This window comes from Lepidochelys olivacea (assembly GCF_965140295.1).
Source record: "Lepidochelys olivacea isolate rLepOli2 genome assembly, chromosome: 2".
In the NCBI taxonomy this organism is placed as follows: domain Eukaryota; kingdom Metazoa; phylum Chordata; order Testudines; family Cheloniidae; genus Lepidochelys; species Lepidochelys olivacea.
Genome location: NC_140412.1, coordinates 210,107,398 through 210,130,994, shown reverse-complemented (window position 1 = coordinate 210,130,994; position 23,597 = coordinate 210,107,398). Strand labels below are relative to the sequence as shown.

At 41.1% G+C, this 23,597-nt stretch overlaps 1 protein-coding gene across 5 annotated transcripts in view; it reads left to right on the top strand.

The window, feature by feature from the left end:
* The window catches only part of STK31 (serine/threonine kinase 31), an 80,156-nt gene that overhangs the window by 18,197 nt on the left and 38,362 nt on the right, over positions 1 to 23,597 (top strand). For 3 of the 5 annotated variants that reach the window (XM_084621981.1, XM_084621980.1, XM_084621979.1), the window contains exons 11-15: positions 9,787 to 9,909; positions 16,280 to 16,459; positions 21,238 to 21,354; positions 22,466 to 22,585; positions 23,044 to 23,175. In XM_084621981.1, the coding sequence (XP_084478107.1) occupies positions 9,787 to 9,909; positions 16,280 to 16,459; positions 21,238 to 21,354; positions 22,466 to 22,585; positions 23,044 to 23,175 (672 nt within the window). The remainder of the gene's footprint in view (positions 1 to 9,786; positions 9,910 to 16,279; positions 16,460 to 21,237; positions 21,355 to 22,465; positions 22,586 to 23,043; positions 23,176 to 23,597) is intronic. The other 2 variants (XM_084621982.1, XM_084621983.1) reach the window with 2 other exon arrangements.

Here is a 23,597-nt window from a genome sequence, read left to right as displayed (position 1 = left end):
AGAAAATTAAACTTTTGACACTCCTGACTTAAATGAGGCTTTTGGGGCATTCAGAGCCATCAGAACATGGCAGGTGAAGGTTATTGGTATGCTCCTTGCTCAGAAGGCGAGAAGATGTGGTATGGGTTTTAACCAGGCTGCAACTTTATTAGTCAAATTACATCCAAGGTTCCCATTGGGGAACAGTCCAGTGCAGTGACTTGCACCCCATTGATCTTTTGCCTTTTCTTGGGGCTCCCACTACAGAGGGAGCCAATCATCAAACTAAGAAGTTCTCTGTGCGCCTCCACTCGCTCTCTAGCATGTCCCCTTTGGTGGTTGAGGCGAGAGGGGACCTTGGCACCCCTCTCCCCCCCAGCCAACATTGCTATCAAGCACATTGATGGGGCAGTCCCCCTGCGGTAGTATCCTAGCCCCTGGTTTCTACTTGCCCTCTGGGGGTTAGACACATGCCCCATCATTGGGAGGCTGCTATGTTACCTTTTTGGATCTGGAGCCTAAATCAGCAAGTTCCTGCACTGGGTACCTGCCAAAAGTTGTGGCAAGTGAATGTCTCTCCAATAGATCCAAACTTTGCCCTCCGGGACAGGGAGAATCCCAGCCCTCTGGTTGCCCAAAACTCAACCCCTAGATTTCATTGTGAGGAAGGTGAGAAAACCTCACCAACCTTGGCCAGTTTATGGTATGTAGAAACATTCCTTCCCAGCCCCAAAGTGGTGATTACCACAGCCCGCAGCAACCTAGATAAGGGAGGGAATGTTGGTTGACTGCTGGAAGCCAGCAAACAGAAGTGGCCTTGAGCACGGGGATCCTATCATGGCTGCAAATCTTGTGCCAAATCCCGTGAGACCGTAAGCCCACCCTGGAAGTTCTGAGGAGGCTGGCAGTCTTATGGGATCCACTCCCTGCTGTTTGCCCCCTCTTGTTGTGTTAGCCATCAAAACACACCCCTTCCTAGGCTCAGGGCTCTTTTGTGTTGTTATTAAAGTTGAAACTAGTTTCCTATAACGTTGGAGATTGTGTCTCTCTGTCACACCCCACAAGTGATCTTTGAGACAGTATGCTCAATACAGGAGAGCTCTATGTTCCCTCTGTGTAGTAGGGAGAAAACAAAAGTGTTAATGATACAGAAATGGGTGTGGTGATCTAGTGTAGGAGAGAGCATGCCACCCAGCATAGCCATTGGCAGTCTCTTTACGTCAGTTAACTTGATTGGAGCCGACCCAAGTCAGGGAAAGTTCTAGTTATGTGCTTTACTGGTGATTGATGGGCAGGACAGGGTGGAAAAGGGGGATCCCCCTCTCCATGTCCCCCATGTATGGCTCCAGCATTGGGAGAAATCAAAGAGAGGAGTGGTTGAAACCAGTGTTCCTTGGAGTCCTTGGAACGAGCAAGAGAAATCAATGGTGTGTATATGTTTTGGGGACAAAGATGAGGGGATTATACTTCCGCTAGCAGGAGGCTGCTTCTACCTCAGGTACTTCTCCAAAGCTACCCAGGAGAACGGGGAAAGGAGCCGTTATTCACACAGCACCCCTCTCTCCTCCAATGTGCGCGCACACGTTATTTTCCCCTGATTGCGCTCCCAAGTGGCAGCTTCTTTAGGCTTCCCTTACAGGCTTCCTGTGCATTACATCCCTCTTTGGTACTGGCTTGTGCTGCTGCATGTTCTGTAATGTTTACCTTCCTCATAATTCTGCTATAGAGGCTAAAATAATGTTTGCAAGGAGTCTTGAGTTTTTTTTATATGGAGGATGCTGTAATATAGCTTTATCCATTATCTCAAAGGACTTTGCAGAGCAAGGTAAGAGTATCATAAGTGCAAAGTAACTTTTGTTATTAATACATTTATCCCTTTCTGTATAACCTACCTGGGAGAATCACTATGACCAAGTTCAGCAGTTCTGCAGATAAAGTGAACCCTCAGGATTCATCATTGCTAGAAAAGATAACTTTATCTTACAAAATGTGAGACCAGTAGACAATGTGTCATGAATTTTCTCCTAAATTTAAGAAAAAACATTTGAAGTAAGTCTATTTACTTCCCAAGCACTGCAGAATTATACTGATGCATTAGCTCATGAAATGGACTAGAAAATTACTGTAAATAGAAGAGAAACAAGTCCCTTTTCCTCACCATGCATGAGCAATATTTAAACTAAACAATAGTTAAAAAGAAACTCTTTTTAAATTTTCAGCTTTTAATGATCCAGTAGGTTAATTGTAAACAACATAAAGAGATTTGTTTTTAAAAATAGTGTTTAACTTTGCTCTGCGTGAGTAACACCCACTACGAACACATATGTTAACAGTAAAACAAATGAGCTTGTTATAATTTGTTTACAAGAGAGGTGGTCAGTAATGAAGAGAAATAGGTTGGTTGCCATTGCTTTGATATTCAAAGTTGTTTAAGAGTAGCAGCAGAGAACAAAGAGAAAGAAGGAGCTTACAGGCCTAGAGCAGTCTTAAGGATTTATTTAAGTGACTTGTCCTTGGGAACATCCTTCATCCCAGATGAAGCAGCAGCAGTTGAAATCTTTTTGAGATACATGGGTTAATCAAATATGAGCAGCAGAGGACAAATAAAACAAAGATCCAGACTAAGAGTGAAACCAGCACTTGAGTGATCTGCAGAATTCATTTTAAGGTCTCCCTCTCTCACCATCTCTGATTTGCTACAATTCATTTATGGAAAAATCACTTAGGGAAAATAAGCTGAGCAAATGCTAGAAGTGACCTGATGCGTGAAGAGGATCTCTCTAGTCTCAACAAGTTCGTTCTCTGTGAGATAATTGGATAAGTTTGGAACTGTCTGCAACCAGCCTGTAATTTTCTGTGAAGAGATTTTGTAATAGTGTATTACAGCACACCGAATTCTTACATGATAAACATCATGAAGGGAAGATCTCTTCACATGGCAACTTTTTGTTAATCCTGATATGCTTTAATTGGTGGGACATAGCATTGGGGTTCCACTCCCTGCTTGTTGTGGATGGCTAACAGTATGACAAATGCTACACACCCAGTAGAAAAGTTTCTTTTTACAAAACTATACTTTGGATCATGTTTGACCTGATATGTCTCCAATTACATAGAATCTAGCTATCATCTTGTTTGGAATCTTGTTTGAGCGCTCTGACTGTGCAGTGAAGAGAACAAGAGTTCCTGCGGCAGGGTTACAAGTAGCATGAAGAGGAAAAGTTGAATAGACAGGTAATAGTGCCAGGGGACAGGCAGGCCTGAGAGGAGCAGAGGACATACAAATGGGGAAGTGTGTTCAGGCTTAGAGCAGCCTGAAGAATTAATTTAGACACCAATTCCCCAGGTGAAGTAGCAGCAGCTAGAGGCAGAAAATTTTGCAGCTCCAGTGGGGCAAGTACCTCTGAAGTCTTTGGGAAGTGTAGAAGAAAGAATTTGAGTTGTAGTGACTCAATACCAAAACACTTTTCTTAAATAAAAAAATATCTTGTTTTTAACAAAAGCTGTCTTGTTTTTAAAGGACATAGAACTTTTCTAATGAATTACCTAAATTTAAAATCCATGTGTAAGTGGAATAACACACTCCATAGAGTGTTAGTTAAAAATCACCTCTATTGGGTTGATGAAAACACAAGGCATGCACCTCAAAGGTTGATTAATATACACCTAATCATCATTACATACATCTAAATAATTTTGCTCTAAATGTTGACTTTTAATCTATCTACAGTTGAACAGATCTCAAAGATTGAGAAATATTTGTCTTCAAAATTGTCTGATGATTTTAATTCCATATGCAGTTTGAAATGAAGTGCATAAAAACCCAGTGAGCCCAAATAGGCAATGGACAGAAAATTTGTTGATTATGTCTACTTGCTCATTCTGTCCATTTAACTCATTAAAACAATTTTTATTAGCTCCTTCATGCTATGCACTAGCCTTAGGAACATTATTGATATTTCCTCAATTCTTCCTTCTCTACCCTCTCTGCTATGTTGGTACTTTATCTTGTCACATCTCTAATTAGTTTGTAAGATCTCTGAGGCAAGGATTTTTTCTTTTTTTTTTTGGCAGGCACATAACATAGTAAATAACACATGGACAAGTAAACCCAATACAGGACTGGTTGCATGAGGAATATAATGCTAGTTGCAGGGCAAATTATGTAATATGATCTTAATTTTCAGCATCTTTACTTCCCCCAGTTTTTTTAGACTGACTTAACTAGATTCTTCCAATTTTTGTGTGTACAGCCTGCAATGGGTGGCTTTTGAGCCTGTATAGTAAGTGTAAGGTAAAGCAGACCTGATATGGAATGAGATGTATCTAGATGCAGTTTGGCAAGTTCTTGACCCCATTTTTTTTTTATCAGGACTGGGTTTATGTACACTGTGAAGGTCTTCCCTTTCCTAGTGGGCCTTGAGAGTTATATCTCTGCCTTAGTGCTCCATGTGGAAAGTCTCTAATTTTGGTGTTTTTTGCCTCTGGCACAAGTGAACAGGCACAAGTGACCAATTAAATGGTAGACATTTTGGGGATACTAACACTATTGATCTTGAGCCGTTTGTTGGTTTCCCAGACTTATTATGTTGAGGGAGGGGATATAACCCCAACCCCCCCCCGCACCACAGTAACATTTAACTTTTAAAAATAGGAGCTACACAAGAATGAGGATGGCAGTTAAATGACATATTAAAAAGAACAATCATAAGGGTAACATGCCTGCAAGCAGCATGAGGACTATTTAAAAACACCATAATAGAGGCTCAGAGTAAATATACATCCCAGCATCAAAAGAGACAGGAGGACCAAAAAGAATGGCTAAACAGTAGAGCGATGGAGGTTGTTAGAGACAAAAAAGGAATCCTTTAAAATTTGGAAGTCTAATTCTAATGAGGAAAATACAAAGGAGCACAAACTCTGGTAAGCAAAATGTAAAAGTGTAATAAGGCAGGCAAAGAAAAAATTTGAGAAGCAACTTGTTAAAGATGCAAAAACAGTAAATTTTTTTTTTAAGTACATCAGACCCAGTAAGCCTGCCAAACAGGCAATGGGGCCATTAGACAACAAAGGTGTTAAAGGAGCACTCGGAACATGAGGCCATTGCAGAGATGCTAAATGAATTCTTTTAATCCCTCTTCACTGCAGAAGATGTGAGAGGGAGATCCACATCAGAGCTATTCTTTTTGGGCAGCAGTTCTGAAGTACTATCCCCAATTAATGTGTCACTAGCAGAGATTTTGAAACAAATTGATTAACTTAATGGTAATAAGTCACCAGGACCAGAGGCATTCACCCAAGAGTTCTGAAGGAACTGTGTGCACATGAAATTGCAGAACTACTGACTCTAGTATGTAACCTATCACGAAAATCAGCTTGTGTACTAGATCAGTGCTTCTTAAGCTATCTGATGTGGGGGACCAGCAATTTCTTTTTTTCCAATGTGCACGCAGACCCTCAGCCGGTGGCTCATGGACCGGCAGTGGTCCGTGGACCACCACTTTTAGTAGCACTGTACTAGATGACTGGAAGGTAGCTAATGTAATGCCAATTTCTAAAAAGGGCTCTAGAGGAGGTCCTGGCAATTACAAGCCAGTGAATGCAATTACAAGCCAGTGAACGTAACTTCAGTACTGGGCAAATTGGTAGAAACTATGCTAAAGAACAGAATTAGCAGACACATAAACACAGTTTGTTAGGGCAAAGTCATCATGCCTCATCACTCTAGTGTGTATGTAGTTAGTGTACATAGTTAATGAAAATAGATCTTGTTATTTGAGGGACTCTTTCGCCCCAGGGGCCGGGCATATCCCAGTCTCCAGACTTTAAACCTTGTGCCTCCTCCACAAGAGGAACGGGGTTTTATTTCCAATATTTACTAATCCCAAAGGCCAAAGGGTGCCTCTGGCCTATTCTGGACCTGCATTGCCTCAAGAAATATCTCAAGAAACTGAGGTTCCACATGGTCTCCCTGACCTCCATCATTTCCTTCCTGGATCCAGGAGACTGGTATGCTTCCCTCGACTTAAAGGATGCATGCTTTTACATTTCTCTCTTCTGTGGCCACAGAAGATTTCACAGGTTTGTTGTGGGTTAGCGCCACTATCAATTCAGTGCTCTTCCTTTTGGCCTATTGGTGGCCTCCCAGGTCCTCACGAAGTGTAAAGCAGTGGTAGTAGCAGCCTTCCTCAAACAGTGAGGCATCCAAGTCTGCTCGTATCTCGAGGCTCGATGACTGGCTGATCAAGGGTTGGTCACAGACTCACATTCAGAACAGCAACAACACGGTCCAAGCCACCTTCCGAGTGCTGGGGTTGCTGCTGAACTAACAAAAGTCAACTCTTGTTCCGGCTCAGAGAATAGATATTATTAGGGTGGTTGTGACGGGTTGGATCACAGAAACCCCCTGGGAGCTGCCACCTGATGTTCCAAGACTACTTCTGCCCCTGTTTTCCTGCCCAGCAACTTAGGACTTCAGAGTCCTGCCTGGTTTGAGCCAGACCCGCCTGCTACAAACTCAGACCCAGGTCTGAGCCATGTCCCCTAACAGATGTAGGCTTAACTGAAAGCAGTTTACAGAAGTGTGCCTGTCTTTATCATTCAGATGTCCAACTCCCAATAGGGTCCAAACCCTAAATAAATCTATTTTACCCTGTATAAAGCTTATACAGGGTAAACTCATAAATTGTTCGCCCTCTATAACACTGGTGGAGAGAGATGCACAGCTGCTTGCCGCCCCCCCCCCCAAGTATTAATACATACTCTGGGTTAATTAATAAGTAAAAAGTGATTTTATTAAATACAGAAAGTAGGATTTAAGTGGTTCCTAGTAGTAACAGACAGAACAAAGTGAATTACCAAGCAAAATAAAATAAAACACACCAGTCTAAGTCTAGTACAGTAATAAAAACTGAATACAGATAAAATCTCACCCTTAGAGATGTTTCAGTAAGTTTCTTTCACAGACTGGACAGACAGTACCGTGGCCATTTCTATATCACCAAGGAGGGAGGTGCCCAGTCTTCAGCCCTGTGTCAGGAGGCTATCCGTCTATGGGACTTCTGAACAAAGCAATCTATTCATCTCAAGGCGTCCCATCTCCTGGGAGCCCAGAATGTACAGGCAGATCACATCAGCAGATCCTTTTCCTCTTGACATGAGTGGTCCCTTCATCTGGAGGTCACCAGGTTCATATTCTGAAGGTGGGGCCTCCCCAGGTGTACCTGTGTGCTACCAGAGAGAATAGGAAATGCCATCAGTTTTGCTTGGTACATGGGCACAGCCCATGCTCCCCCTCCGACGCTTTCCTGCTCCCATGGAAGCAGATCTCCTATTGTACATCTTTCCTCTAATCCTTTGGGTCCACAAAGTCCTTCTAAAAGTCAAACGAAACAAGGCAAGAGTTACTCTGGTAGCCCCAGCATGGCCACGCCAACACTAGTTCGACACACTCTTGGACCTGTCAGTAGCAGCTCCACTCTATCCAGGGCCGGCTCCAGGCACCAGCGCAGCAAGCAGGTGCTTGGGGCGGCCAACGGAAAGGGGCGGCACGTCCGGCTCTTTGGCGGCAGGTCCCTCAGTCCCCCTCAGAGAAGCAGCAGTGGTAGAGCTGCCGCCGAAGTGCTGCTGATCGTGGGTTTTTTGTTTGTTTGTTTTTTTGCTGCTTGGGGCGGCAAAAACGCTGGAGCCAGCCCTGACTCTATCTCCCATTCTGTCCAGACCTAGTCTCAAAGACTACAGCCGGTTGCTTCACCCGAACCTTGCCTTCTTGCACCTAATTGCATGGATGCTGCATGGCTGAATCCAGAAGAACAGACTTACTTGGAACAGGTCCGGCAGATTTTGCTAGGTAGTAGAAAGCTGTCCACGAGGGCTTCCTATCTGACTAATTGGAAACTCTTCTTGACATGGGAGTCTCTCAAGCTCTCTCTCTGTCTCAATCTTTCCTTCAGTCTATCTTGAACTACTTGCTCCACTTAAGATGCGAGGGCCAAGCCCTTCTACTTATCAAAGTGCAGTTAGCAGCCATCTCAGCCTTCCACCCACTGGTGAACAGTAGATTACTGTTCTCCCATGAAGTGACAGGGGCTGGAGAGGCTCTCTTCTCAAATCCATGAGCCGATATCCCCCCAGGGGACTTAAACCTGGTTTTGTTGAGACTCACAGGTCCCTCCTTTGAGCTGCTACCATCATGTCCCCTGCTGTTTCTCTCTTGGAAGGATGCCTTCTTGGTGGCGATCACCTTGGCCAGAAGAGTCTCTGAAATCAAGGCCCTGACATCAGAACTGCCTTACACGATATTCAAGGACAAGGTCCAACTTGGCCCCCACTTGGCCTTCTTTAGAAAGGTGGTGTCACAATTCCATAACAGTCTGGCCATTTTTCTACCAGTCTTCTTCCTGAAGCCTCATAAGAACTCTGAAGAACAGAGGCTTCACTCACTCGACGTTAGGCGTGCCCTCACCTTTTATATTGAGAGGACTAAACACTTCTGCAAATCAACACAGCTCTTCGTCTCAATAGCGAAAAGGATGAGGGGGTTCCGTGTGATGTTGTCCTGAATAACTGCAGGTATTTTGGCCTGCTATATGCAAGCGAATGTCCCGCCTCCATCCATCTTAAACACTCACTCCAAAAGAGCCCAGGCTTCGTCAGTAGCGTTCCTCGCACAGGTCCCAATCCAGGACATCTGTAGGGCCACAACTTGGTCATCTGTGCATACCTTTGCATTTCACTATGCCATTACCCGACAGGCCCAGAACGATGCCAGTTTCGGGAGAGCAGTGTTGCTGTCAGCATGTCCATGAACTCTGAGCCCACCTTCTGGGGTACTGTTTGAGAGTCATCTAACATGGAATGAACATGAGCAAGCACTTGAAGAAAACACGGTTACTAACCTTTTTGTAACTGATGTTCTTCAAGATGTGTTGCTCATGTCCATACCACAACCAACCCTCCTACTCTTCTGTCAGCGTTAACGGCAAGAAGGAACTGAGAGGGTGAGTGGCTGGCAGCACCCTTTATACTGACGCATGCTCATGCGGCTCCAGAGGGCACTAGAGCTGGTGTGATTGATACCACTGAGGGAAAACTCCCTGGCAATAGTGTATGCGGCATGCACACACCTAACATGGAACAGACGTGGGCAACACATCTTGAAGAACAACAGTTATGGAAAGGTTAGTAACTGTTTTTTCTTCTCACTCTACTAGAAAGGTGGGTCAGAGAAAGCTGAGGTAAAACTGTGGAATTGCAATATTCTACGTTCCACAGTCACAAGACAGTTTCTAAATATTCCTATGTTGTAAATTTTTTGGAGCAAGGACTGACATAGTAAATGTGTGTACTACATCTAGTCAAATGGAACCCCTAATCATTGAAAGGGATCTCTCAGTACCACTGTAATATAAATAATCCAAAAGAAAACTTGTACATGTTAGATGTTTCAATAGCAATCAAAATCCACCAGGTATGAACTCAATCATACGGAAATCAACCACTGTGTTTGTACTCTACTAGCTTGTATTGTAGGCATGCTTAGATGTGATGGATACAGCATTTCCAGCGGTGGATATAACAGGAATGCTGATCCCTGAAATAGTGCCTAAAGCCTGTAATTTCATGTGTCACTCATTCCTATTCTAGTGTGATGCATTGTAACCTAACTAGTTAAGCTCACTTTTTATAAACAGGAAGCAATTTTACTTCATAAGGAATCTGAAGGCAAATATCTTGATATCATTTCTTTTTATGTTGTGCTTGCAAGGAGTTTAGAAGTGATCTCTGAGTGCTGTTTCTTCTACATAGAATGAAAGTGATGTCTTAATTCTCAAGAGAAATGAAGTGCAACAGAATTTGTACTCTGCAGTGGAAGAATTCATTCGGGAAGTAGAAGAGCTACCTCTCTCTGAGCGTTCAACTATTTTGCAGGTTGGAAAGAAACTTCTTGCTATTATTATTAAACACCTCTAATCTGCTCTTCAATTTTTTTTGAAGTTCAGTGTGTTAGAATTGGAGGTTTCAACAGCAATAAATTGAGCTTAGTGTATTACATGACTAGGCAGTACAACTTTTTCTACACCTTTCTGCCAAATTATCTCTATCATTTGATTTACTCAGTAATCACAGCAACTTGCAATACACTTTTTAAAAGTTCTAGTCATTTTTGTTCAAAATATGTAATTAGTCCTGTACTTTTACAGTGTATATGCTGAGGTTCCCTGTAGTGTTTTGTTTTTTTTTCCGCATGGTAGTGGGAAATTTTTTTTCCACATGGGAAGGTTTTTTTTTTTCCACATGGGAAGGTAGTGGGAAATTACTTAAAACCATATACAGACATATTTTAAAATATTCAAAAACAGTTCAGCACTGAAAAATGGTATCAAACCTGTATTCCTGTTTGTGGAGTTCTTTCATTTGAAGACAAAAGAATGTGAAAACTAAGAATTGCTATAATCCAAAATCATTAAACACTTTTCATCTCTGTATTAAGCCTCAGCCTTTAACAGTTTACTGTTCTGACCCATAAATCATTAGGAAAATGACCAATTGCTGATTGTTTGTAAGCAGTGTGTCCCTGTAACCCCAGGAAATCTTCATTTGGTGTTGAAAAGGGTTTAGGCAGAGCAAACCAGTGTTCAGCACATTCACAGAAACCCAGCGAAACTTGGTTTCAGTCATGCTATCTCAGTCATGCTTTCTGTAACAACTTTGTCTGATCTCTGTTAGCAGCTAGAATGTTCTCAACACCATTTGAAGTGGGGAAGAGTGGTTAGCAATGGGTTGTCTTTTCTGGGGCAGACAAACCCTAATGTGTGTGCTACTTTTCACATCATGTGTGAATGAATGTCAATCAAGAAGAAATAAGTTGTGGTGATCAAGCTCAGTTCCCCTGTAACACATGATGGCTTTGAAACCTGGCCTGTGAAAGTGAGTGCTAGTATTGTATATTAGCTCATGGCCACCTAGGGCACATCTGCAATACTTTTTTCCCCCATTTTTTCCTTTTTTACTCTGTTGTGATAGACACACTTGAAAATGTGACTAAGTTTTACATTTGCAAAAAATTCTTTTATAACCAAAATTTCAGTATGTTTGAGGGATTTTTAATGAAGAAACTTTATTGTAGTGAATAATGACAAGCAAATATACATTCTTCTTCATTAAGCTGTACCACTCAAGATCATAGTAACAATGAGTCATCTGAGTACATGCAAAGAAATGAGAACCCAAACTTCGGCCAACCTGTTCAAGTCTGGCACGGATCTGATCAACATGTCAATAAAAATTAGCATTAGTTGAAAACATTTGAATTGGGAGTGTTTTTAAATAGTGCATTCAGAAGTACAGTTATATCTAAAAAATACTTGTTTTTCTGATTCTGCTGCTCTACTGCAGAACTGGATGTTCTTGATTCACTAGAAAATGAAGTCATATAAAGAGATTATCTGGGTCTGGCATCATTGGAAAGAATGAAATGTCTTGATCTAATAGTTTCAAATTAGAATAAAACTGATTATTTTCCTAGATGCATTACAAGATTGTGCTTCTTTAGCTCCACTAGGTGGTAGTCTTTAAACATTTTTTAGATTCTGCACCAGAATAGAATTGCAGCGAGATTTTTTTCAGATAGTTAATAGTGTTTTGAATGTTGAGTGCATTCAGACCTTCTCCTATTATATGTGTTCAACAAAATAAACTTTTTTCTTGTTCTTTAAGATAAGTCTGCTGACAGACTCAACTAGTATTGGAAAACGGAGGGTGAAAGACTAAAATAATACTTCCAAATGCTAACACTGCCTTCGTTATAGACTAGTCTAACACATAGCTGCTTGGGTTTTCAGTTACTGTGTTTACTCAGTAAGAGCAATTATGAAGAAATAAGGTTCAATTTACAGGATTGTAACAGGAAAGTTTTCCTTGATAGCCTGATTCCTCATACAGATTATTTCTTCTAACTAGTTTTTCAATGTGACTAGTTCCAGACGTATTTATTACAGGTTTGGGAATAATATTGCAATAAAACTATTTCAGTTCAGAAAGTATGTTGTTACACAGACCTGTTTTCAGGTGCTAAGTAGCACTCTGAAATTAATTTTCTTTTCCAGATGAAATGTCTGTTTTGTTTCTGTCTGCTCTCAACCCAGAGGTTACTTCTCCAATCTCTTCACCAACCCCTGTGCACAAAATAAATTGTGGTAAATTCTTGTCCAGCTGTTCTTGAGAAAGTGTAAAAAAGGGTTTTCATCAGGCAGAAATTCTTCAGATGACTTTTGTGTATTCAAATAATTCAAATGGCTGCTATAAATTTGTCATAGACCTACCCCTTAGTTAAGAGAAGCATATTTTGCATATTTGAAGAGGTCTGGTTTAGAATGAAGTAGTAGAAAACCATCTGTTATGCTTGCGTGAATCTTATTCACTACTATCACAGTGGTCAGGCACACTTTTAAATAACAAAATAAATTCAGTGTCCCAAACTGTAGCAGTGTTGCATGTTTTAATGTTGGGAAGTTTATTTACGGTCCCTACCACAGCTAGAAATCTGTTATGCTGCACATTTACAGTATAAGAGTCTAATTGTAAAAATATAATCCTATACAATGCTAGGTACATGTAATGAGGCTATTCTAGTTGTTGGAATAAGTATTTTCTGTCTCTTGTGTATCTAAATTCTCAGCCATCCTGTTGCATAATTTTTTTTTGTATTACAGTATTATATGTTATCGTATCTTGTGCATTCAACAAAGATTTACATCTGGTACGTTAACCTTGTAAGTTATGTTGTAGCAATGTTAGTATATATTATTGTTTCCAAAATCACTGGGGAACTGGACATGATCAACCAATCAGAATTGTGTGATCTACACCTGCAAGAAGGTAAGGAGTCAAAAAAGGCTGTTATTCAGGGAAGGGTACCCGGCTAGTCTCCTTCCTCTTCAGTCTTTTTTTTTTTAACCTCCTGAATGTATAGGTGATGCTTCAACCTTCTGATCTATGAAGGACAGTTAAGAGACAAGTATGTTATGAAAGATAATTGGAGGGGATAGTTTGCCTATAGCTAAATCCAGGTCTGAGGCACTGGCTGAGACTCCCCCTAGGAATAATCTTCTTCCCATGCTGCTGTCTCTTTCCATTCACCAGTGGCATGGAACACCTCTGCTACGTTTGGGTAAGGCCTCTAATGTTGCCACCCTGTGTGTGCGTGTGGGCGGGGGGGGGGGGAAGCCCAGGCTTCGCCTCTGCCTGTCCTCAGCTATCACTGGTGTGATGGGAGAACTTCAGCTATAGGCTCCTCTGTTCTCTATAGCTTCTGGTGATCTTGGGCTCCTTTCCACCCCCATCTCATGTAGCAGCTTATTCCTAAGAGGGAGGTCTGGATCAGGTACATACATGCCTCTATCCTGGTTTCTCTCCAGCTTGCTCTGTCAGCAGCGAGGGTAGTGGTACCAAACTTTTCCGGTCACACTCCCCTCTTATCAGTAATGGAATCTGGCTGTATCCCCCCTCCATTACTGCCCAGTTGGCTCAGCAGAGGAGTTTGGGTGAAGCTGGGCCTGGGGGAGCAACTGGGGCTAGAGGTGGAGCTGGCCTGGGGGTGGAGAGGGAGTGAGGGCAGAGCTGTGGCTGGGGGCAGAGTGGAGCTGGTCTGGGCACCTCGGCCTTGAAAGTTCCTCCATGCCTCCTAAGGGGGCACGCCACACAGTTTGGTGACTCCTGAGCTAGGGGAACCTCTTAGTGACTTCTGCCACTTGGAAACGTATAATGGCAGGCAGCTGCCTAAGTTCTCTGCTACAGCAGGAAGCCTTATACAGGTTGCCCTTTCCTGTGGTTCCTGTTGTGCCATTGGGCCCTTTGTTGTGATAGCCTTGGGTTCTGCCAAGGGTACCCAACCCCTTTACTGAGCAGGTGCAGAGCCAGCCTCTTCTGGCTTCATACAGATCCATGCATTTCTTCATCCACAGTGGGTTCTTTGCCTGCTTTCTCCATTGTTTGCATCCACGGCAATGTGTGTATGTGTGGGGGGTTGTTCTGACTGTAGTCGGTTTACATTGTATGGGACGGATCATCAGTCAGCCAAGGGAATCTCCTTCAGCACACAACAACTTTCTGAGTTCAGTGCTTCATCCCTCTTTCCTCAGTCCCAGTTTTAAGACTCCGATCTGTGCTCCCTCATCAATTTCTCCTTTCCCACCCTCTTGATGCTCCAGTCCCTCTTGCTCCCTGATTCTTGTGGAGAGACCCTGTTGGCATGCCTCTTTGAATCCTGGAAGAGGACAGCTTGCTGGAGCCATGTTAGTGGGAGAGTTGGGGTGGCAGTGTGAAGTACTATGCCTCTGATCAAGCAGAAGCTCTTATTGCTAGGATATTAGCATCTTTGGAGGAAAACAGCCATCTCTAAGAGATGCTGTTCAGTTCCCCATAGTGTTCCCTTTTTGCAAGGTTGTCACTGTTGGTAAGTGTCTTACTTCTCCCCAAGTGGCCAATAAGTATTTCTCTGACCTTAAGGTCAAAGTAGTGGGTGTCGCCTCTAAATCTGCTCTGCCTACTTTCTCATCACACCAGTGATGCTATTCATCCGTAGAGAATCTGGGCGAGATTTGCAGTTGCTCTCCTTGCTGTCCTGGTTGTCACCATTTAGCATTGATCGCTCGAGTGCTGCAGTCTGGTCTTAGCAACTGGGTCACAGAGCTGACTGTCAGGGCCACAGAAGTGATCAAGTGGTCATTGGAAGACTCCAGGCAAGTGACATAGTTCTTGTGTAATGTCATTTTTGGTAGTGCCCAGTTGGCCGTCAGCTCTGTTGGTGTCTCCAAGCTTGGCTGCAGGCGAGTTTAGCTCTGGGACTAGAAGGATGACCTACCTGCAGAGATAAAGCTTGCTGCCAGATTCTTTTTAAAGGAGCTGAACTCTTTGGAAAAGGCCTTGGTAATATAACCTGAGCATTTTGAGGCCTAGGAAAACCCATTGTCTCAGTTTCCAAAACACCCTGCATCAAGCAAGCCTTTCAGCCTCATTCTCTCATGGTTATATTAAGTCCTTTTGATGCAGGGAACAATCTAGACAAGTAAAATCAGCAGTTCACCACCTTTAGAGCTCATGGTAGGAGCTTGCAAGCTGATGGGAAGGTGTTTAGCACAAAAAATACTGTCAGCCATTCAAATCCCCTTTTTTGGGGAGCACTTTATCTTTTGGTCAGAGAAAATCAAATGCCATCATCAAAAAGGAACGCACAAATATTCCCCAGCATGGAACTTCTTATCTAGGTGCACAACCCTAGGTTCAGAAAATAGCTTTTTGCCAGGATGTATCAGCAGACAATTGACCTAGCATTTTCTTCAATTTATTTGTCAGATTTTTTTTATTTAAAAGTGTGGGTTTGCTCCCTAAGCTTTGGCCTGAAAACCATCTCTTTCATGCTGACTTAGTCGTCTCCCCGTCCCCCCCAAGTTCCATATATGGAGGGAAACTCCACGTTTCAAGTATTTATGTTGTATTTAGATTGAACTGGAAGTTTCAGGATTGGAAAAGCCCTGTTTATTAGGGTCTTGAAAATGCATGGGGTAGGCGCCTCAGATACTGCAGTTTCTGTGTGGGATTGTTCTCTTAGATTATGACCAAAAGAGCTCAGGAGAGATTTGACTAGAGACCTGTGTCTCCTGGCATCAGTTTAGAATGTCAGAGCTGTTATGTGGTTGACACATCTCACGACCCACTTGTTCTCTGCATTTGGACCGCTCTGTAGGGAGCAATCTAAGGTGAGCTCCTTTTTTCTTAGTACTATTGGTCACATCCACATCCAGTTCTTGGTCACAGGGAAGAAGAGATTTGAGAAAGGGAAAATTACTTTATTGTAGTCTCTTCTCTCTCCCGCCCCCTCCCCCCACCTTCTGAATCCTGCTTTGCTCTCGCCTGTCTTTTGTATGCTATTAGATATGTCTGAAAGTGCTTGATTGGAAAGGCAGGAGCCTGGTTATGTAGATGCCACCATGATTCACAGACTTTTTGACATCTTACCTCTGGCAGGTGTGAGACATAGCACAGCCAGTTCTGAGAGGAAAGGAGGAGACTACACACTTAGTAGTAAATAATAGTGTAATTTGCGACTTGAGTAGGGTGTGGGTCTAGATTTTCAGAAGTGAAAAGTGCTGTAGTGAGTCAGCACACAAGCTTAATTCTTTCATTTGTGATCATACATTAAATGTCTTTTAATGGCCTATTTATAGGACGTCCATCAAGTTCTTTTCTGTTTGCATACCTGCTGTTTTTTGTTGTTGTTGTTGTTGCTTACCCTGTACAGGAACTGTCTGCTTCTCTGGAGGCAGTATATGGTCAAGCTAGTGAAGCAGATGACTCTGAGGAGGCATTTCAGCAGTTTTTTGAGTGGAAGCAAACTAAACGGGAAGAATTCAGTCGTGTCAGAAGTGGTACAAATGCTTCCCTACAGATTCTTGCAACATGGTTCAGTGGCATGATAAAGGTAGAACAGACTTTACTTCTATCCTGTAATGTATGTGAAAAAGACAGTTCTGCATGCAGACAGTAATCTTGTGCAATAGATGTTTGTGCCTGATAGGCTGACATTATGGGAGAGCTAAATACAAATTTCCATAGTTGTACTTATGAAGAGTGTGATTTGCTGCCAGTGTTTCAGTGCAAAAAGGACAGCACTCAGTGAGGACCAGATTACTATTTTAGCTCAGTACCTAATACGTATTGGAGTCAGCTGGTACAAAATACAAATGCATGCTCTTGGGTTAGAGGACATGTTTTGTGGTTCAGTTAAGTGTTTTCCTGGTCTGACCTAATATAAGCATATCATGGGGGGAGAAAGAACTGCTCAGTGCATTAAAATAATCTGTTCAGACTTTTCTGATGATTAAACAAAAACATCCTCATTGCTCCTTTCATACTACTTTTGAACTAAAGACTTGAAGGTAAATTAAAGGAATCTAATCAAACATCGGTGCTGAAATAGTCTGAGGAGAGAGAAACAAAAACAAGGATTACCAAATAAAAGAACAGGCTGTTTGTGATTTTAAAATGCTCTAGGTACAGATTACCTTTTTCTTGCCTTGAATGTTAGATGGAGGAATTAATTCAAATTGGAAGGTTGTTTGGTATTCTATTTTTATGTAGTATTGTTCCTGAGCTGATGTGCTGTTTTAATGCTATCTTATAGCTTCTTACAACAGTGCTTAGTCTATATCCAGCAGTTTACTCACAGTACATTGGGTAGGGTTCAGTTACCTCCCCTTCCTTCTCCACCCCCAAAAGAAATCAGAGAATCCTCTTTAGAACTTTGCCAGATCAGAATACTGACCCTTGCACCGCTGATACAAGATGATGTGCTTTAAGTGCATACCAGAAATAGAGCGTTATTTTGTTTTACTGGCAGTCAGGTTTATTTTCCTTGTTGAATTGTGGTAGTGGGTGCCGTAGAGGTTTAGAAGATGCTCCTGAATGGTGCTGTTGCAGCATTTTCTTTTAAGCTCTTTGGGAACTAGTCAATAATATTGTGGAGCAGCCTTTTGGATATATCTACACAGCCACTAATTGCCAGTGGCTGGCCTGGCTTGCAGGACTCAGGCTGTAAAATTGCTGTGTAGACATTCAGGCTCTAACTGGAGACTGAGTTCTGGACCCCATGAGAGAAAAGGGTGCCAGAGCCTGGGCTCCAGCTTGAGTCCAAACATGTACATCACAATTATACGGCCCTGCAGCCTGAGCCCTATGAGCCAGTCAGCTGACTCTGGTCAGCTGTGGATATTTAATTGCTGTGTAGACATACTCCGTTAGTCTGGAAGGTGTCAGGCAGTGGCTGCCTGAAGACAACTGCTTCTTAGGAGCAGTTGGACAATGGTTTGGGGCCAGGGAGAGGTAAGACTAAGACAATAAAAATGACCTGAACTTCCAAGGATGATTTAAAAGTGAAAAACGCAGTCTGCTTGGATGAGGAAGGAGAATATTATGAAGGTGAGCCATTTATTAACCATTAATCGTTTCAGCCACTTAGGCCTACTCCACACTATAGTATTTTACTATGCCTAAGTACTGCTGTGAACAGTTGGGTTACCTGACATGGTGAATGCTTTTTTGGTCGTCAATATAGACTGGAGTGGGCTGCATTCAGCATGATGTCAGTTAACATAATTATTCACAACTGTGTTGAGTTGCAGTTCAAGTGTACCAGACCTTAGAAACACAGTTACAGTTAAAGCAGTTTTAGTTACGTGACTGATATTATGTATGATCCAAAATAGTAATATTATCAAGGGGTATTTTTGTGTGCTGGTGTGACGGCACAAGCTGATGCATTCATTCAAATCTAAACTCTGAAAATAGTTCAGGGAGTTGGGGAATTTCCAGATTGATGTAGCTGTGGTTTTGGATGGGGGAGGGAGCTTTCAGCCCCTAGACCTTTCATCAGCTTCAGATGTGATTCCAAGATTTCTCCATTGCAACTGGCTGGATATTACAGTTCCTGTTTTTGTGAAAAAAGGGTGACCAAACTGGACAGAGAAACTATTTTAGTTTTTGTTTTTGTTTTGTTTTTTAAGTTCCTTCAAATGTTTACTACTTTCACTGCAAATCCATTCTTAATATGAATCCATGTCTGTTTCCATGAAACCTACAATGAAAATGGCAGACCACAGCAGAGACATTGTGGCTATCATTTTCAGAGGTTGGGTGGTCATTTTCAAATGTACTACTCCTGACTTTTTGAGCCAATGTGTTCTTCAGGCCTGCATTGTTACATACCTACTATAATTTTGTTACATACCTACTATAATTTTAGCTTTTTATTTTGTGAAGTTCTTAAAATTAAAGCAATAACACATTTTCAAGATCTGCAGTTATACTGAATATCCACTGTTATGAGATGGTTGATTGAATGAATCTGAATAGGGCAAGTATGTAGTATAGCTTTCTATCTCTGGTGCATATGCTGTGTATTAATTACAGAGATCAGATTCCCATGTTAGTGTGGTCGCTGCTGTTAATTTAATACTCCTACATGCACAATGAGAGAGAAAGCTATTTATCTAAAATATTTGGCATTGCAGTTAATATTTGGTGTAGCCACAGGCTAATCTTGCTCCATTGATTTATTCTCTGCTCTATGGCACCCTAAACTTCATGCACAGGGGCAAGTTAAATTGTTTTCTTTGCAGGAAAAGCCTGTGCTTCATGTTGTGCACATCTAGGAGTTCATATAGCACAACAAACCAGTCACTTGTGTGCTCCTTTACTGTGATCTCTGGAACAGCCTTCGGTGTAGGAAGTACAGAATTCCTCCTATTTCGGAATAACACCTCGAGAGCTCCTTTACCTCAGGGCTCACTAGAATGTTTTAATTTTGGAAGTATGCAGCTCTTTTCATTCCCCCACACCCCGATCCACCAGCTGTTAAAATGTAACATGGACCCCAAAATACATTTGTGCACAATCTGCTTCTTATTTTTCATTAAAATGGTTCAGCTGCTTTGTTCACTTCACTTAAAAACGACTTGCTTACAAAATCGGACCTAAAAATATAAAAGTGTCACAGCGCACTATTACTGAAATTGCTTACTTTCTTATTTTGCCTGTATTAAATTTTAGTTTGTACTGTCTTCGCTAGTGCTGTTTATGTTTCCTGTTGTTAAAACTAGCAAATATCTAAATGAGTTGATGTACTCCCTGGAAGATCTCTGTGTTCCCCCACGGGTATGTTTACTCCTGGTTGAGAACCACTGGGCTAATTTGTTAGTGAAAATGTTTTAATCCTGTGGTGATAGTACATTGAAAAAGCTGCGCTAAGCACAGTTTCACCACACTGAGTTCAGTAACCAAGCAAGCTCTGATTACAGCCTTTGTTTCTGTAATGAAAGGTCTGGGTAATAGAATACATCAGCTATCCATGTGTCCATTTCACTTACAGTTAAGCACTATGCAAGAGCAAGGTGTGCATTCCTGGGCTATTGGTACAAAACTTGTGTTTTGTTAAGCATGAGGCAGAAACAAGCATCTTTGGCCACTTTGCACCAAAGGCTCTGAAGTGCTTTTTGCTGTTGGAGCTTTTTAAAAAAAAAAAAATCTTACAGCAACTTAGAGCAATTAACAGCTTCAGAAATATTTCTTTCTCTCTCTCTCTCTCCCCTGCAAATATATCTCCACTATCCTTTTTTCACATGTGGCAAAAATTGCTTAATTTAGCTTTGATGTTGCTTTATCTCTTTTTTTTTTTTTTTTTTTTTGGATTTTTACAGAGGGAGAAGCCAACTAACAGCTGTTTAAGCATTACTAGATGTTGTCAAAAGGTTTCTCAATAATGAAACCTAAAAGTGCCTGTGTAGAAACATGAAGATGGGGAAGGGAATGGGTTTAACTGAAGACATCCTCTTTATTTTTCTCTGGAAAGATGATTAAAAACACAAAATGAAAGGCTCTGTTAGAGAAACTAAAGGGTTGTTTAACCTGTACCCCTTTCAGGAAACTGATTTGCCTTTTGTACCCCCAAGTTTCACCTCACTTAAAAACTATTTGCTTACAAAATCAGACATAAAAATACAAAAGTGTCACAGCACACAAGCACTGAAATATTGCTTACTTTCTCATTTTTACCATATGATTATAAAGTACATTTTGACCCTCAGGTTGAGAAAATCTGATATAGTATCTAGGGCAGTAAAAATAAATTGTATGAAATTTTAGTTTGTACTGACTTCATTTGTGCTTTTCATGTAGCCTGTTGTAAAACTAGGCAAATATCTAGATGAATTGATGTACCCGCTGGAAGACCTCTGCTTACACCCAGGGGCATCCATACCCCTGGTTGAGAACCACTGGATTAACCTACCAGTTTTGTTTTGGTCATTTTCTGTTTCATTGTGTGAGTGAGAAAATATGTTGTTTTCAACATCAGAGACTCAACAGGTGATGGATTTGTGATTCCTCTGCCACTTACATTAGTTTTAGTTTGTAATTTAGATAAAATCGGGATGAGGTTTGGAAAAAAGAACCGGAGGGAGGCAGGATTCAGTTTACATTTCTTTTCTAGTGATGAGGCACAGTCTATGGTGTACATTTTCTAGGAGTTGTATCAGCTACAAGTCTCAATCAGCCAATAAGAACCTGGCATTAGACTCTGATGGCCTGATTTCCAGAAGCGTTTGGCATTTGTGCCGAAGCCCTGTTTTAATAGGAAGTACTAATTCTTTGCTGGTATTGTGCATTAACTTGTAATTATAGCATTCAGTTCTCTTTCCCCTCAAGTTTTTTGACCTGACATCAGAAGTATCTTTGAAGTCAGAAGAAGTGGTTGGTAACGTGGATGAAGTTCTTGAGAAGGTTGAGTCAGATATCTGCAAAGAGCTGGAGATTTCTCTAGTTGTAAGTTCTTATCTCTATTTGTGCGTACTTCTGAATGTTTTACACAACTCTGATCCCAGTTACAACTTTTAATTTATGTATGGGTTGCTATTAATCATTGCAACTTAGGCAGTATCTTTTTCACAGAAATGAGGTGGAGAAGGCGTATTAAGTGTTACATAGGTTGTCCTCTGGTGATGTAAGTGCCAGCATTGTACAGTGGCCTGAGCATAGGAGTGGGAACTAGGAATTCCTGAGTTGTAATCTCAGCTCTATCTCTAGCTTGCTGGATTGCCTTGTGAAAATCAGTGCCCCATCTGTATAATGGGAATAATACTTCAGAGTGCTGTTGTTAAGTTTAATGTAAGTGTGCTCTGAAAATGTTAAGTGCGTTAAGTATTGTAGTAATTTAGATAATTTAGCCTGTTTCCATGCTAGCTCTTACTACAGTATATTCTCTAGTGCTTTGTCCAGTCTTAAATGGTTTCCACCACCTCTCCTTAAAGACTTACTCCAGTCTGCTCTGATTAGGAAATGTTTTCTGATGTTCAGCCTAGTTTTATCACTTCACTTATTTGTCTTTCATGATAAAGAGGATTGCCCCATTCTCTTCATTTTGATAATTCTTCTCTGAACTCCTTGCACTGTCTCAACAGTACAAGTCCCTGCTGTACCAAAGAGAAACAGCCAGGAACAGAAATTGAATCAGTCTCTTGATAACATAATGCTACTAGAACATCAGTTCAGTCAACACTTATTTTGACTGCAGTCTGCAACAGAGCAGGTGACTTGCTTTTTAGAGGTGAAGATGATGCACATCTTGACATTTAGTATCCATAAAAACTAAGCTGTTAGGCTTTCTTATACAGTACAAAATATAACATGACAAAAATGAAGCTTTTGTATGGAAATGCCAATCAGTCTTTATTTTACTGCAACTCTTTGGTGAACTTGTAAGACTTGTGAACTTTCCATTTCCAGTCTCCTCAAGAAAAGAGATAAAAATCTGACATTAGAGCCATTCCATTAACATTGGTATTTTCAGTAGAATTTTATATCTTAGATGTTGACACTTACAAATTGAAAATAACTGCAAGCCTTTTATCTACTTCTTATGTGTAATTCTACCCAGGCGCAAGATGAGGCAGATAAGGAAATAATCTTAAATGCTTACAATAAAGTTATACAGAAGATCCGTCAGGAGCAACATCTAATCACTGTAGTACAGAGCAAGTATTTAACCAGTGTTGAGGTCAGTTTACCCCTTTACCTGCTTGTCTGTCACACTGTTCGATATTTTCTGAACTCATTTCTTTTTTAGGGTGTTCTTTAACATTTCTTTTTATATTGAAGATTATGTGTGTCTGGTTCTGGTGGTAATTTGCTTTTTATTTTGGAAATAAGAACTGCTCGTCTCCTATTCTTAACTTAAAATTTAGAAATGCTTTTTATAAATAAGTAACTTAAGATCTGAGTCTACAAACTCTTTTTAAAAATTCATGAAGTATAACTTTAAGGAGACTGTTGGTAGATGACTTTTTCCTGAAAGATGATTTAAGATTGTACTTGTAAAGAAGCCTGCTCCTATAGGCAAGTAGTAATCTGTCCTACAAAAACTAAATTAAATAGTAGACTTCAGCCAGTCTTTTCTAAATGTATTAGGACATGTATGTAAATACATTCACTAACTATTTCATTTTTTAAACTTAGTTTAAAAAGCAGATTGCGGAATGGTTGAATAAAAGCCCCAACATTGACAATTTGTTCTCAATTAAGAAGACTTTGAAAAATGTAAAGGCACGACTCAGATGGAAGTTGGTTGAAAAGAGCAACTTGGAAGAAGTATGGAAATGTTCCCCCTTTTTTTTTTTTTATTTGGAAACATATTACAGAGACATTAAATTGCTTATCCCAGTTAAGTGGTAACCAGTGGTTATAGTTTGCTAGATTGGAGATGTTTCCTTTAAGTTCTGACTAAACAGGCATTTATTTGAAGACCAATTTTAAGTTAAGTAGTTTTGACTCAAAAAGCTGTGGAGCTTTTCAAATATATTCCATAGTCCAGGCCTGGGTAGCTTTGAAGTCAGCCCTTTTTGGGAAGGGAGAGAGTTTTGTGTAGTGACCCAGTCATATTTCATGTCATATTAAGCAAGAATATCATCTATCTTACTTTCCAGTGTTCACTATGTGATCCCTTTCACCTTACTTGGTTTCTCAGATTCCACTTTTGTTCACCTTCCTGTGGGTTATACTTTGGTGTTCAT